The sequence below is a fragment of the Pleurodeles waltl genome, chromosome 7 (assembly GCF_031143425.1).
Source record: "Pleurodeles waltl isolate 20211129_DDA chromosome 7, aPleWal1.hap1.20221129, whole genome shotgun sequence".
In the NCBI taxonomy this organism is placed as follows: Eukaryota; Metazoa; Chordata; class Amphibia; order Caudata; family Salamandridae; genus Pleurodeles; species Pleurodeles waltl.
In genome coordinates, this window is record NC_090446.1 from 612,308,501 (window position 1) to 612,324,495 (window position 15,995).

At 42.3% G+C, this 15,995-nt stretch overlaps 1 protein-coding gene across 3 annotated transcripts in view; it reads right to left on the reverse strand.

The window, feature by feature from the left end:
- The window catches only part of CDHR2 (cadherin related family member 2), a 497,387-nt gene that overhangs the window by 187,123 nt on the left and 294,269 nt on the right, over positions 1-15,995 (reverse strand). For all 3 annotated transcript variants that reach the window (XM_069244564.1, XM_069244565.1, XM_069244566.1), the window contains 3 exons: positions 8,149-8,313; positions 6,454-6,515; positions 97-340 (listed from right to left, as the gene is read on the reverse strand). In XM_069244564.1, coding sequence (XP_069100665.1) covers positions 97-340; positions 6,454-6,515; positions 8,149-8,313 — 471 coding nt within the window. The remainder of the gene's footprint in view (positions 1-96; positions 341-6,453; positions 6,516-8,148; positions 8,314-15,995) is intronic.

Genomic DNA, 15,995 nt, shown 5'->3' on the forward strand with positions numbered 1-15,995 from the left:
ATCTCATTCGCACACTGCTCGCCCAAATCTAAAGGCAGGCACTGTCAGTGAGCTCATTCACATTGCACTCAAAAAATGTAATTGCGCCATGCTCACCAGGATCTGAAGTCTGACGCTGCCTGTGTTCTCATTCACAAAAGCATTGTAGAAGCCTGTCACAACTGGGGCGTTATCATTCTCATCCTCCACAGTGATTTCCAGAAGTGTGGTGCCTGTTAGGTTCATCCCATCAAGGGCCTGGAGAGTGGCGTAGTATACGCCACGGGTCTCCCTGTTGAGAAGATTTCCATTTCTCACCGTTATCTGGCCAGTCCTGGCATTCACCTGGAAGGTGTCACGTCTGTAGACACAAGGAGCATAGTTAGTTCCAGTACCCTAGCTAAGCCGAAGTCGCACTGAGCAGATCGTGGTGTTTAGTGTCCACAAGCAGAATGCACCACCTGAAAGACCTCACGCAGGACTCCACAGACCTAATTAGTTTTTAAAACAGTTATGATGTCCTCTTTCCAGGGGAACAATCAGCACTGAGCCCTCATTTCAGCGCATGGCCCACCTTCTTAATTACAAATTCGATTGAATCCCTAATTTGAGGATAAGGATTATGAATTCATTGTTTTCCCCTGTGCATAAAGCTCCTGCTGTTGATATACACGGCCACCAAACCAGTCTTTAATTTGTCCTGGTGATAGCAGGTGGTTGGCACATGCACTCATTTTTGGGAATCACGAGTTATATTTCCTTATTACACAGTGCAAGAGAAAGACTGGAATAAAAATGAGAAAGAAGGAAGAAGACAAAGAAACATAGGAAAACAGTTATAAAAGGATAAAACAGGAATGAAAAAGAACCTGCAAGAATAAAAAACAGAGACAGGAAGTGCCAGGTGGTAGAAGAAAGTGGCAGGAGGTGTAATCAAAATTCGGCAGCCTTGGTATTAAGAAACCTTAACATTCGGCAGTGCCTGCCTTTGAACCAAATGAAAAACCTTGCAACCCTACACTTGCATAGTTTAATCAAATTATGAAGTGGACCAAACCTCACTCATCATTTGTGGGGAGATCTTCTTTCCACCAACAGATCAACCCTAACCCTTTGATCACTAGAACAGCCCCTCGTCACTGCCTGTTGATGTAGGGGATATACGTCTTTGCTTAAATTGTACAAATCACAGTGGCTGTAGTGACAGTCACTGGATTCCCCTGCCCAGGAAAGCCATTTGTGGTGTGGCAGTCCAAGGCAAGAACAACAATCAATAGGCGTGGCACACAGGGAGGAAGTTTCCTGTGGCTTACAGTCATAGTGTTTTTGTTATTCTGAAGCAAAAACTCCTGTGTTGGACGTTTGATTCACAGAACAATAAAAGAATGTCAAATGAGGCTAAAAACTAAGGTGCGTACTTAACATTCATACATTCTTCTCTTCTGTCAGTCCATCACTGCCACACTGGCCGATGGACCAAAGACATAAAGGTACCAAAAGCAAAAAGAACAGATGATGAACGGAATGCTGAACAATGCAAACATTCACCCCCAGTCACAAAGATCTTGGTTTAATCCATAATGTTTTTGCCCAACAACCACCCCAGTTGGACCCTGCCCTATGCAAATCAGTCTTGACCCTGTTCCCCATGGGAATACTCCACCCCAAACTGTCAAACCAGATCCTCCCTGGACTGGAAACAAGCATCGTATAACTGGTTTCAGGGTATCACCCTTCATCAGCCAGACTAGCTTGAATCCAGTGGCACAGTGAGCACTGGACCCTTCTCTGGGCATACCCTTTCCACTTAGGGCAACTTCAGCAACACAAAAGTATGATGGGCGGAGTCCTGATACTTTTCAAACACTCACCCCAAGACATATCTGTTTTTAATCCATCATTCTTTTGCTCACCAGGCCACCCCCGTTTGGACTCAGCCACAGGCAAATTAGTCTTGACCCTGTTCTCCATGGGAACGGTCCAGCCCAAACTGCCAGGCCAGGTCCTCTCTGGACTGGAAACAGGTATCCTGGGACTGATTTCAGGGCATCATCCTTCATCAGCCAGGCTAGCTTGAATCCAGTGGCAGAGTGAGCACGGGACCCACATCTCGGCATACCCTTCCCACTTAGGGCAACTTTAGCAACACAAAAGGATGATGGTAACCGGTGCGCTCACATGGTCCCCACCAATATCTACTTGAGACCTTTAGTCTTAAGAAAATCAAATTGTTTATTTTTAATTTCAAAGGACACACGTTTTTCCTCAATGTAGCAAAGATATGAAAACGTGCACTTAAAATCATAGAAACCTTAAAAACACAAAACAGGCTAAAATGGCGGAATGACATTGCAGCAACAACACCTTGAAAGGAAGGAGCTATCTGTCCCTTCTAAAGAAAACCCTAACAGAAGGCTGATACCACTGTTGAAGAAAATGGTCATAACAAATTTAGAAACAAAAATAATACCTCTTTTCTGCTTAATGAACAGTTTTCAGAGACAGCTCAGACAGGCACCCCACTTTTAGAAATAACACACAGAATCCACATGCATCTTATTAAACTAAAGCAAGCCCAAACAACATACCATTGACCTAAATCCTTGCTTTAATGGTGAAATGTGCAAAGAAGGATTTCCCAAAAAGGCATCAATAAATAACCATAGGCTGGAAACGAAACAGGATATAAAGTGCACAACTGGTGCCCTACCTCAATATCACATTGGAAATATCTACAGATATATTGTGACAATATATTGACTCCAAAATATCATCAAGCGTAGTTGCTAATAGTGAATCTACACTTACCTTGACAATGTTTTGGTAGTTGCTACTATGACCATGATATAGGTGCGGGTGGATATTTAAACTGCGACAAGCAAATGAATGAGTAGTGTAGGAATTTAAAAGGATGCTCTTCAAGATGAACTTCCTTTTTTACTAGGACTTTTTCACGTATGTGTTCCTATGAACTCTGTGCCACCTGCTCTTTCTTATTTTTCTTTCTTTTTCTCCTTGCACTGTCTTCTTAACTCTTTCCTTTGATTTTATTTTCATGTTTGAATGAAAAATGTTTTAACCTTTGGCTGCAAAAGCACTGAATGCCAGTAAAAATCTCTGCTCGACAGAGGTTCTCCTCCTTTCTACCTGACAGTGATCACATAATCTGGTGGGTACCTCTTGGCCATTCCCGCTGCTCATGTTGTGTTGAACCCTGCAGCAGCAATCATGCTCTTCAATGAAGCTAGTATGAATGTGTGTACTATGGTGAGGGATCTCCTACTTATATGCCAGTGACTCCCATCTACATTTCACTGTGTCATTCGTGGAGGATGACCCTCCTCCGCCCATCCTGGCCTCCATGTAAGGACTCTCATTTACTGAACCTTTCTTCAATAAATTGGATTTCTGTTTTCCTCTCCCAAAGATTTTTCATCTTACAATTATTGTTAAATTTCATCCACCAACTTTCTTCTTCCCACCATGGCTCCCTCTGTTGAAGCATTAGGTTTCATGACGGAGTCTCAAGTGTCCAGGTATGCATATAACTCCAAGCAGATTGAGACTTCCTACTTTCAAGTGCCGAAATCCAACCTTTCTTCCTTTACCAACATTTGACAAGGTTTGTGTAGTCAATGGTTCCCATCTCAGATGTATGTATCAAAGCGCCACAAGTTGTGTTGCCTAAATCTCCAAAGCTACTCCTCACATCTGACATGTAATTCCCCTGGCTATGTAAGAGGAAGTGTGACCACTGTTCAATTCAGTATTACGACCAGCTTCCTTTAGCAGAATGTGGCAGATGAAGTTACACTTCATCACCTACAAATCTTTTCATCCTCAGAAATCTGAGGTGTTCTACTAAAATATTTAGTTTTTTATATCGACTTGTACTTACAGTGACTCCACAATATCATCAATCATCAACCCACATATTGGCAAAGTAGATCTGCAGTTAAGAAACGTAGATTTCTGCTTCCATATGCATGCCCACCTTGATGATATGGACTTACATGTGCACATCCATGATATTGACCTAGATTTATTTACTACAACCAAATCTTTGGAAAAATGAATATTTTCAATAGACTGTATTGCGTCGGGGCACAACAACCACATTCTGCCTCTCTACCCCCGGGCCAAAATATCCCCAAAGCAGAACAAAGCTTACATACTGCTTCACAAACATTTTTGAATTTTTAATTCACTTCTTTTGGACAGTTCCATATATTTTTAAATGTAAAACCCACCTGCTAGAATGTTTCTTGTAAAAAGCCAATTTTCCCAATAAGAGATTGCATTATTTTTCAAATTGTTCCACACATTTTGAACCTATGTGTCATTTTTAGGTTGAGCTAGGCAGTACACAAGTGCTGTCTTCAACATGTTGTAATCTACTTTTGTGGGCTTTAACCACACCCATCTCATTCCCATCACTTTCATTGTTTCCTTGGCCTACCTTTCAGAATTCCCTTAATTTCATAGGAAAATGTTTTATGTTTGTCCAGCTTTGTTACCATCTTCCAGTCTGACCCTGTTATATGGATGATTGCACAACTGGCCACATAGCTTAATGTGGTGCATACTTTTTAACTTCGGCCTCAACCTGCGTGGCTGTATGTTGTTTCTTTTGCCTTGGCTTCATGTTGTGTTTATTGGTGACCTTGCCCCACAACCCTACCCACCCTTGTTAATACTTTCCTGTGTTGCTACATGACAGGCACTTCATTCAGTTTTAATGTGCTTCACAGGCCCACACTACCTAGCTGCCTGTTGATTGCCATTGTTTATTTAATTTGTTACAAGTTTATTTTGAGATTGGCTTTTTTTTTTTTTTTTTTTTTCTAAACAGAGCCAACGCCAACACCAGACTCGAACCCGGTCCCCCGGTCCCAACGCTGGCAGCTCTGCATGTTAGGCCACATTGCTTACCTGTTATTTTTTTTCTTTTCAGAGGAACTGTCATTAAAACAATGACTCTCTCTTCTGCGAGTCTCAACTATTCATCTCAAAATGGAAGCAGAACACGCACGGTAAAAGAGGGAAATTACTGGATTCCTAGGCAGGTGAAGGCATTCCTTTTAAGAGTGCAATGTTTACGTTCTCTCTATTTAGGACATTTTTTACTCCGCAGAGATCCAAATGCCGTTGCGGCAGATTCCTCCCATGTTTTTCCAGCACACCCATATATCTTAAAACCTTTCCCATGGAAACTATAGTGCACATGTATGCAGACTCATGCAGAGAAAATGACAGTACGCAAAAACACAATTTAACTTCCATATACGTTACTGACAGCACGTCAGAGAACGCATGTGCCTACTATAGAATGACTGTCGTTAAGGTCTGTAAGGCAGCCATTTGCCTGCTGGTGCTGAAATATGCTGAAAACTAAACCCCTTTCACATGTTGGTAGACATTATAAACATTGAAGAAAAACAGTGCTGAGTACGTAATTCCTGCTCGTATATCTGGAGAATATCTTTCAACCAAACATAGTCCATGGTTAAGAAAGCTTGCACTATCCTACTGTTGGTGTGTGTTAGAAAGACATAGTAGGTCAATCGCAGGGACATGTGAACAGCATGAGACAGATGTCCTAGAATAACTCTGTTTGATATTCTGCTCTTAAACTCTAAGTGTTAACTGTCTGAATAAAGAAAACGAATATATGTATTTTAGCAATTTGAGTAATGGAACATCTGTTTTTCTTTAATTCAGTGCAGGATACACAGTAACGCTGAATGTTTCAACAAGCAATATAATGTCAATAACTTTCTCTTTTAAATGGTGGAAAAGCTTTCTCCAGTTTAATTAATTCCCTCAACCCTTTCCTTTTACGCATACACCTTTATCCTTTATCTTCTAGTTTATTTCTCTAATTACTTCTCCGTGGCTGTCTCGTGTCTTCTTTTTGGGGAACTGTGTTAGCCAGCAAGTCTGATGGTGGGGCGCTGAAAGTGGCATTCTATTGTAATTAGCATAGCAGATTTAAATTAGGAAGCTAAATGGCAACATTTCCTTTTTTTGCTGCAGATGAAGAAAGAAGGTAAATGGAAGTGCTTTAGTTATATGCAGGGACACTGGAATTATGTGGCAGGAAAGGACCAAATTCTGAGGCAGGGTTGTCCAATTTATGTGGCAAGAAAAGTCCAATTATGCATTTACAATGCCAATAGCTGTGACTCTCACAAATGCGAGACTGATTGCATTACAAATGCTTATTTTAAAGTGTTTTTAGATTTTGATCTACAAATTACTGAATGCGCCAATGAACTTGTGGACACACTTGATGAGGAACGCGCTTCTAAAATATTTAAGAGCACTCAGTTAATGAATTATACAGCATGCTCTGCAAACTGAATTGCACATTTCATACAATCTTCAAGTAGGGATCTCAAGAGATGTCATTTTGTAATCAGATTTATGAACTCAACTCAAAATAGATCCTCTTTCGCCACTAGTAATACATACATGGATTCCGGCAAAAGCCAATAGGTGATTTGTCCGAATATGCCGGAGTCTGGATCTGTTGCCTACAAAGAAATTAAAACATGGTTCTTTAAGGTATAAAATAATGTTTAGTTCTACGAGAACACTATTTTTGGAACATATATCACAGAGCTCGGTGAAGCTCATCCAGGCCAGCTTTTTGCTTTATTTCTAGACTCGTAGTCCTGTTTCTCTCATTATAAAAGCAGGACTATCAATCCCATAAATAAAAGCAAAGCCCTGGTCCAGTTTAGATTCTCACTTGTGAACCTAGGAAATTTGACAGCTGTGTGTAGCTTCATTAGAACCATCCCAGGGACAGACAGTTGCCACAAAGCAAAAAACAACTCATCCACATCTGGCAACAATTTAACTTACCCCGTGCATTGTAGCCCATGAAATAGCTTCTCTCATCTACAGCTGGGTCAGAGGCAGTTTGTCTCGCGTACGTGAGGGAATTGGTAACTCAATAAATATCAAGTAGCATAAGAAAGAAAGCATTTCATAGCTACCAAAAATATTCAGATTAGACCAGTAAAGATCTTCATTCCTACATACGGCTTCACTTAACTGCAAAGTACAGCTTGTCAGGCATAACTGCTGCCTATTGTCACACCGCGCCTCTACTCACATCATACTGACTGCTATCCAGAGATTGCCAACCTAGATCATCTCCCACATAGGGGCACAATGTCTACATAAGCAGATGTGTCTTCCTGGGCACTCTTTCCATGCAGTGCCACAATGTCCCTGTCCCTAGACTGCATTCACACTGTCTCACTTCTCACACACCGCTACACTACATTGAAGTTGTACCCACATACTGCCTCCTAAGGCCCTACATCACTCATAGCCACAATGCACCAATACAGATCTGCCTCACTATATTAAAGTTGTATCCACATCCTACCTAGTATGGCCATACGCTACCCATGACCAGACTACACCAACACAGATCAGCCTCCCAAGGTACTTCCTCAGACTGTCACACTGCACTGGATCTCAGATATTACCTATGGTAGGACTCCCCGTACCCATGACGTACTGCAACTAGGCCAACATTTCCACCTACTACTATTTCTCCTTCTTCAGCCATGCCACAATCCACCTACATGGATGTAGATGTTTGTCACAGCATGAAATGGCAACATCAGGCTGCCAGCATATCATGACCAAAATATCAACTACCAAAATATTGTAAAGGTTTATTGGTAAGTATAGGTTTATAATTCTTAACTCCACATCCGTGCACCTTCAAACTGTATAGGTTGCCAGGGTAAATATATGCAGTGCTAAGTATATATTTCCTTACATTCACAATTTTATGGGAGTTGATATATTTGTCACAATAGACATATATGTCTTCAAGATACATAGTTGTGGAGATAAATATAGCTAATCTTTATCTACCTTCACCAAATTAAACTAGTCAATATTTTGGTCACAGTATTCTGACAGGACAATATTTAAATCTTGATATTGTGGGTGAAATTCTACCAGAAAATATCTGTCATCCTTTATCTTCCTTCACCGTGATTACACCACCCTTATACACAGACCGACTGCCCCAGGCACTCTTTCATTTAAAGACTGACCCCTGTATCGATAGGGGGCCTGCTGTTCTCAAATACGCATAGTCTATCATATGTTTTGCAGTCACACTAAGGTGGGACATACCGTGACTGTGCCCACAAGGGTTCCGTTAGGGCTGTTTTCCTTCACACTGAGCTTGTAGCCTGTGTCTGCAAAAATGGGACTATGATCGTTGATGTCACGGATATGAATGGTCACGTTGGCGTAAGAGCAGCAGTTGAGTTCCCTCCTGGAATCGTTAGCCACAATCTGCAAAGGGTGAAAGAGGAGGGTGAAGAAAAGGAATTCCTGCACAAGCCATGGAGAAATATGTTGGAGTTCCAGCTTGTAAATAAATAGACCATCACCAATACACCACCCTTTCTGTCAACCCAACCTACATCTTCAATGATTAGGGCCAGTATTACAGGGAACGTACTCCACAACATATTTGTTAACCCTCCACAACGTGGCTCTTAAATATTTGAAGCCGTCATGCTAAACTGCTCTATGGTAGTTACTAACCTTAAAAGGTTCTGGATGGACAAGACGCAAGCTATCCAGAACAACATTTTCACTATACCATGTAATCTCATGTAATCAAGATGTATGAGATATTTGCCATTTTGTACAAAGCAACATTTTGTGTGATATTTGCATGCAGGATACTGGTTTGACTAGAAAATGTCTTGCTGAAGGACACTTTCCTTCTCAAACGAGACATTTTGTTGTCAATCCAGTGTCTTGATCTTATTTTTTGTATTGGTATACCTTTGCAAAAAAAAAAGCTACTTGGCATATCGGCAAAAAGTTATGGATAATTTTGCACAAAACAACTTGTGCAGCTCTCAGTTAGAGGGTCAGAATGTGCCCAGTGCATCACGTCAGGAAGAGAGATTAGGCATTAATGGGCATTTCTTTGTTTACTGAATTATCACTTTTAGATATTATGCTATGCTGATTTTTAAAATTCACTATCACCTGGGAATTCATCCTGTTTTGGAGTAGGTGTGAGTTTAGCCACACCTAGAGCCTCATGAGACTACTAGAAAAGCAAGGTCTTCAAGGTCAAGAACTAGAGTAAGGTCCTACTGCACCTAAAAACATGCCATCTAGAGTCTGAAGACAGATCTGAAGATGGCGTCCACATCCCCTAGCCCCACAATGGAAGTGGAGGTGCAATACACCCCCACTATCTAAGATGTTCCATAGAGGCCTTCTTCTGAGCCTGGGAACTGACTCCACTAGTTAAGGCATTGGTAGTATATCTGAATCAATCCCTAAGTGAAAGTGCTCCACTCGTACAGCAGAATCGTCTCAGCTTACAAACCCAAAGCAAGCCAGTAGCCCTTCAGATCTCGATTGTAATTCCAAAGTTCTACAGTTAAGTAGAGTTCTGATGATCAGTCAGAGTAACAACTACTGGTTTTCATGATGGACTGTCAACTGACATTCCTTGTGATATGCACTTAGGGTCATCCAGTCTGAAAGAATTCCAGTTAAATGACCAGAACCTTTCTGTGACGTCAGAAAATAGTGAGGGACCAGGCTATATCAGAAGATACAGAGACCAGTCCTTTTGCTAATTATTCATCTCACTCCCCAACAATGGACTTTGGGTGGGCTAATGTTGTAATTCATTTTGACACTGCATAAGCCTCTGTGCTATCCTGGTGTGTTATAATCCAACATTCCATCACAGTTGGTAAAACAAATGAAAAGCTCAAGGGCCCAAAGTTCTATAAAGGAGACCATTGCAAACACTGCAGAATTCAGGGGCAACTGAATACCAATTCCGCATGACCTTGATTTCACCATAAGACCTGTTCTTCTACCACACTAAAGTTCCATCCTCCCTATCTCCCTCTTGCAGGTTCTGCATCCATGCTTTCTCCCCTTGTCACTGATTTCTTATATTTCTCCTCATTCTTCTTTCACTCTCTTCTACCTTTCTCTCACTTATTCTCAATCAAAATCTGATGATGAAAAATTAGTCTGACTATCTAATAATGAGTGCTATATAGTATCAATATTTTGTGGTTTCCACTTGTGGTTTTTTATTATTCCAGTAGCATTTTATATCATGGGTAGTACAAGACTATATTCCATGAGTTTCTGTTCTAGAATTGTTTTGCTTTACTTACCTTGGTCAGTTGGATGCTGCTCCTTGATCTGTTAACATCCTCCTTCATTTGAGGGCCATTACCATAATAAAGCCTTTTCCATAATGGCATCCCCTTTCTAAAATTAAAACATTGCTTGTGCAGTTTGACGGCGAAAAATGTTTTACATCCATTGACCGTAAATCTTAATGTTGTCAAATAGAATTAGATGCAGACCCTTAACTACACTAATTATTCCTGATGGGGTTTATAGATATATTACAGTGCCTTTGGATTGAACTTCGGCCACACTGGTATTTCAGAAGCTCATGTTTATGCTGTTTAATGGTCTTGAAGGCTGTATCACTTTTCAAGATCACATTTTAGCATATGCAGGCACATCTGAATTGCACAACCTCAGACCATCTGAAGTGTTAAGATTTTACAAGACAAAGGGATATCAGTACAATGGATACATGCAAGTTCTTTCCTCAAGGCGTTGAGTATTTCAGGCATGTTATTTCAGGAAAAGGATTTTTTCCTAAACAGAGTTTTCTTCATGCCATTGAGACCAGGCCGAGCCCACAGATGAATATCAATTAACATCTTACTTTGGGTTACATTCATTTTATTCCAGATTTGTTGCCAAATGTGCAGTAACTGCCTTACCACTTAGAAGGTTCCTCAAGAAAGGAGTACATTTTAATTTGTTAAGAAGGTATCAACCACCTTTTGAGAAACCTAAAGCTTCTGTTGTAAATGTTTCACCACTGTTTCTTTTCAATCACAACCATCACTTCATTTTATATGTTGATGACTTGGCGTCTTAATCATAGACTCCTGACTAGCACAGCACATGTCACAGAGTTATTGGGCACCATTACTGAATTTTTGGGATACAACGACCTCCCAGACACATCCATTGCAATGCTCTGGAACGCACTGAAAGCGGTCCTTCGCGGCCACCTGATAGCTCTGGCGACATGCCTTAATAGAGACCGAAGAGGTAAAAGAGCTTTGTTTAAGGGACAGGTAAAAGAACTAGAAATAGACCACAAATGGACAGGGTCTCATAAGATACGCTGACAATTAAATACAGCACGCAAACAACTTTGGGCACAGGACATGGACAGAGTGGCATACGCCCTCGTGCGCACCAAACAAAAAATGTATGTAGGGAATAAAAAAGCTGGATGACTTCTAGCACACCACTTACGGTCCCAAGCCATCCAACAACAGATAGCGGTGCTTGAGGGACTCCAGGGTGCACACGTGGATCAGGATGAGAAATTGGTCACTCCTTTGTGCAATTCTTCATACAGCTCTACGCCACTGACCACTTAACAGAGGGAAACTTATTGCTATACCTAGCGCACACTCCGCTGGACCACCTTCCTCCATCAGACGCTCTGTGTTTGGACCAGGATCTCATGGAAGAAGAAGGGAGGGCTGCGATATCCCATTTGCAACCTGGTAAGGCACCCGGGCATGATGGTTACACCTCAGAATTTTATAAACTATTTGCCAAACAACTGGCCACTATACTCACTCACCCATGTAACTCCTTCAGCACCACGAGCACCCTTACAGATACTATGAAACTCACCACTATCACAGTACTGTCCAAATCAGGGAAAGATCCACTGCAGTGCTCCTCCTACCGACCGATCTCAGTACTAAATGTGAACGCCAAGATATTTACCTCTATCATGGAGAGCCGACTAGCCCCCTACAAGCAAGGCCTTATCAACCCAGATCAAGCCAGGTTTATCTCTGAGCACAACTGCAATGATAATAGGAAACGCATATGACATTTGCTGGCTATGACTCAATGCTCCTGGATACCGGCTCTGCTGTTATCAGTTGACGCTGAGAAGGCATTTGACCGGGTGCATTGGCCATATTTGTTTGCAGTGCTTTGGAAGGTGGGCTTCGGCAAGCGGTTAATCAGTGGTTCATCAGCTGGGTACAGTGCAGCTACAATGATCCTAAGGCGGTGGTTCAGGTGATTGGGCTAACATCCTCTCCCTTTCAGATTGCTCGGGGCACCAGACAAGGTTGCCCATTATCCCCACTACTTTTTGCACTGTATATAGAGCCCTTCGCCAAATGCATCCGTTGAAACTCCACAATAACCGGCATCCATATGGGGGGAAGAGAACACAAGTCAGCTCTCTATGCAGACGATGTCAAGGTGGCCTTGACGCATCCTCTTCAGTCGTTGCCCCCACAGGTGGAGGAGTTGGCATCTTTTGGAAGGTCCTCTGGGGTTAAGGTGAACATACAAAAATCTCAGATCCTAAACTTGACGGTTCCAGTGGCTGTTCAAAGTCTTCTACAATGCAGCTTTCCCTTCTCCTGGACTGCGCAGGGTGCGGTGTATTTGGGACTCCGCATACATTCCACTATGGTTCAAACCACAGTATCTAACTATGGTGCTTTGCTGTCAAACATGTGTGCAGACCTTCATTTCTGGGAGGCCTATGCACTGTCCTGGCTAGGCCACATTGCAGCAGTTAAGATGACATTGCTGCCTAAAATACGATATGTCATGCAGGCGTTACCCTTTCCCCACCTCCACAAGTACTGACAAAATTGCAACAGATTACATTTGGGAAGAAAAAAAGCATGCATGGTCAGGAAACAAACTTACTTGCCCCCAGGGGCGGGAGCTTTGGGGATCCCTCACCTTGAGCATTACTACCAGGCTGCTGAACTGCAGTATCTTGTAGAGTGGACCAGACCCTTCATGGAAAAACACTGGTGCTTCTTTGACCAAGCTGTTGCAGGCAAACACATCTGGAAGATACCCTGGCTACCTAAACACCATAGACACCAGGAGTTTACATTTCCCCAGTTTCAAGAGCCACAATGGGAGTCTGGGACAAGGTACAGACGGGCAGAAATCTTTCCACCTTAATCTCCCTTCTCTCTCTGATCATAGGTAATCCAGATTTTCCCCCTGCTTATAGGTGATCCAGATATGAGGTGTGGCCTTCTAACCTTTGCACAGCTCTGACAACAATATGGTATTCCCGAAGGCGCCCAGTGGCAACATCTGGCCATCTTCCAGTGGGCCACTCAGCCTTCCATTTGGCCACATGCTAGCCACTAGCTACCCCCCTTTGAAAAATGGCTCCTGAGTAGGGGTTCTAATAAACACCTACTCACTGATATATATACCTTTCATAACACTACTCAGGCTGCACCGGTATCCTCCGCACAACGGCGCTGGGAGAGGGAGTGCGAGTACTCCTTCACACCTAAGGAGTGGGCCACAATCCTCAAACAGGCTAATTCAACAGCACGCAGCACCTCGGGCAAAGAGACCCTTCTTAAGCCGGTACACTATTCGTACTATACACCGGCACAGGTTGCCCAGTGGAGGAGGGATGGAGATACCCTCCGCTGGTGGAGCTGCAGTCAGGAGGGAACTTTGACACACCTCCTCTGGAGATGCCCGAAACTCCACTGCTATTGGTCTGAAGTCTTGGACACCATTGACACAATGTATAACATCCCTAGGTTTCTGAGCTATATCCTTTTAGGCCTTCCGGATGTCCTAAACTACCCCTTGAAATCTTTACGGGGACAAGTAATCACATTGGCCGTAGGCACTGCTAAACAGTTTTTGTTAATGCGGCGGGGCACTGACATCAGACCCACACACTTAGGTTGGCTATATAGACTTTGGGACCTAGTAGGTATGGAGAATCTGACAGCCACGGTCAAACAAAAATTGCCAACATTTGATAAAACATGGGGGCCATGTTTACAATACCTCTCGCAAGAACTCATAGAACTCACATGCTCTGCTTATTTACAGACTCTCTGTCTCACACCCACAGACTCAATTGCAGCCTCGCAGCAGTCATAATCCAGGGGTCCTCGGCTTGCTCAACATCATGCTCTACACCATAGCTTCATCGCTTCAGTCACCTCCTCAGCGGTATAGGTACCCAACCTTCTCTCTTCTGTCTCCTTCTCAATGCTATCCTTTCTTCCTATAGTTCCTCACCAGCCAGTGGTTGCAGGTGAGATGCTTTGTACTGTTTCATAATTACTTCCAAACTTAATAAAAAGATATAAACTCGCGTAAGTGTGAAGATCTCAATTCTGATGTCTAAAGTGCCTTTTTGAAGAGTGTGGATACCAGAATGGGCTATACTTCTGCTCATGACACTTCCATTTTTAATTGATGATGAAAATGCAGTTCTAGACAAAAATGAGGAACGTCAAAATGAGGAACTCCTTCAAAGGGATAAAATTGTACCTAACAAATTTGATGACTTTATAATGAATTACTTAATTTAGTTATTGTTTTTTTGTCTTTTTTTTTTGTCCTCATTCCCCCCGTCTCTGAACCAACTCTTTTCCGATACACCGTCTTCATCCTCTCAGTAAGAGAAAGGCCCAAGCCAGGGGACACCGTTTAGCTCCCATACAATCTTCCACCAGAGAGGAACAGAGCCTCTATCGGACAGGAGATCCTGGAGAAAGGCGTATAGTCATTGGACATCATTAGACATCTCAAAAACAAAAGCTCATCATTATATACATACTGCCAACACTTCCACAAAGAAAAATGAAAATAGATTCTCTCCAGTTTAATAAAAGAGCCCAAAAGTCCGCCCTTGTCCTCCTAGTACTTCGTAAGTTCAAGTCCAGATCCGAAGTTTGGAAAACCGCGTTGAGCCACTTCAAGTGTGTCGGAGGGGAACCAACCATCCATTTTTTACAAATTTCCATTTTGCCCAACAAGATTACATGAAACAAAAATGTAAGCCTTCCATTGCTTCCTATTCTGCTCATTACTTCCACCTCCTGTGGCTGCCCAAATATTATAAAAGGAAGAGATGCTGTAATTTCACCACCAAATATGACCGAAACAGTGTTGCATACTTCCTCCCAAACTAAATACATATCAGGGCACTCCCAAAACATATGGACATCTGTTGCTCCTTCAAAGCCACACTTTAAACATTTAATCACCTCTCCTTTTTTAATTTTGGACAATTTATCCGGTGAGATATAGGCTCTATGTATAGTATAGAGGTGATTTTTCCTTAATGAAGCTGGTTTGACTACATCGTACAGAATCAACACAGACTTCTTCCACCAGCTACAGACTTTTTCCCTAGGCATAAAATTGCCCCAGAGATCTATAGGCAATTTAAAATCCCCATCTAGTGCTTCCGCAATTTCCCAGTACCAAACCGCAAGCTTTCTTGAAGTAGAAGAGAACAACGGGAGAGAATCTTCCAATGCGTTAACTGTGCCCAGACACCCCTTAACCCCCGTGCCCATTCCTTTATCTGCAGGAACTTCAATCTAGACAGGGATCCACCTGTTTTCTCCATCAACTCTTCCCATGGAAGCAAGATTCCTTCATGAAAAAGAGCCCCCCCAAATTTCCACCCACCCTTTTTAAGTGGTAATGCTAAAACATCTTTAAAGCAGTCTGGAGTGCACAGAGAATCCCAAATGGGCGCATTATAACTATAGGAGGTAGCTTTAACTGATACCAGCACTTCGCAAGCCCTTGCAATATTTTCAACTTAACCTTTTTGAAGAACTTGGGATCTCCAAATTTAAGTAAAAAATGTCTTGAGGCCCCTTTAACAGTTGAAACCATAGCCTAATACATAAGACCAATTGCTGTGGTGCCTGGACATAAGAGTAACATCCTTGAATTCTTAAGTAAAAAGGCCCAAGCATAATATGTCAAATCTGGCAATGGCAGACCTCCCTTTTCCCTTCTTCTAGGTAATTTTTTCCAGGATATCCTAGGCCCCTTTGACCTCCAAATAAAAACATTTATCGCCTGCTGCATTTTGTCCAGATATCCTT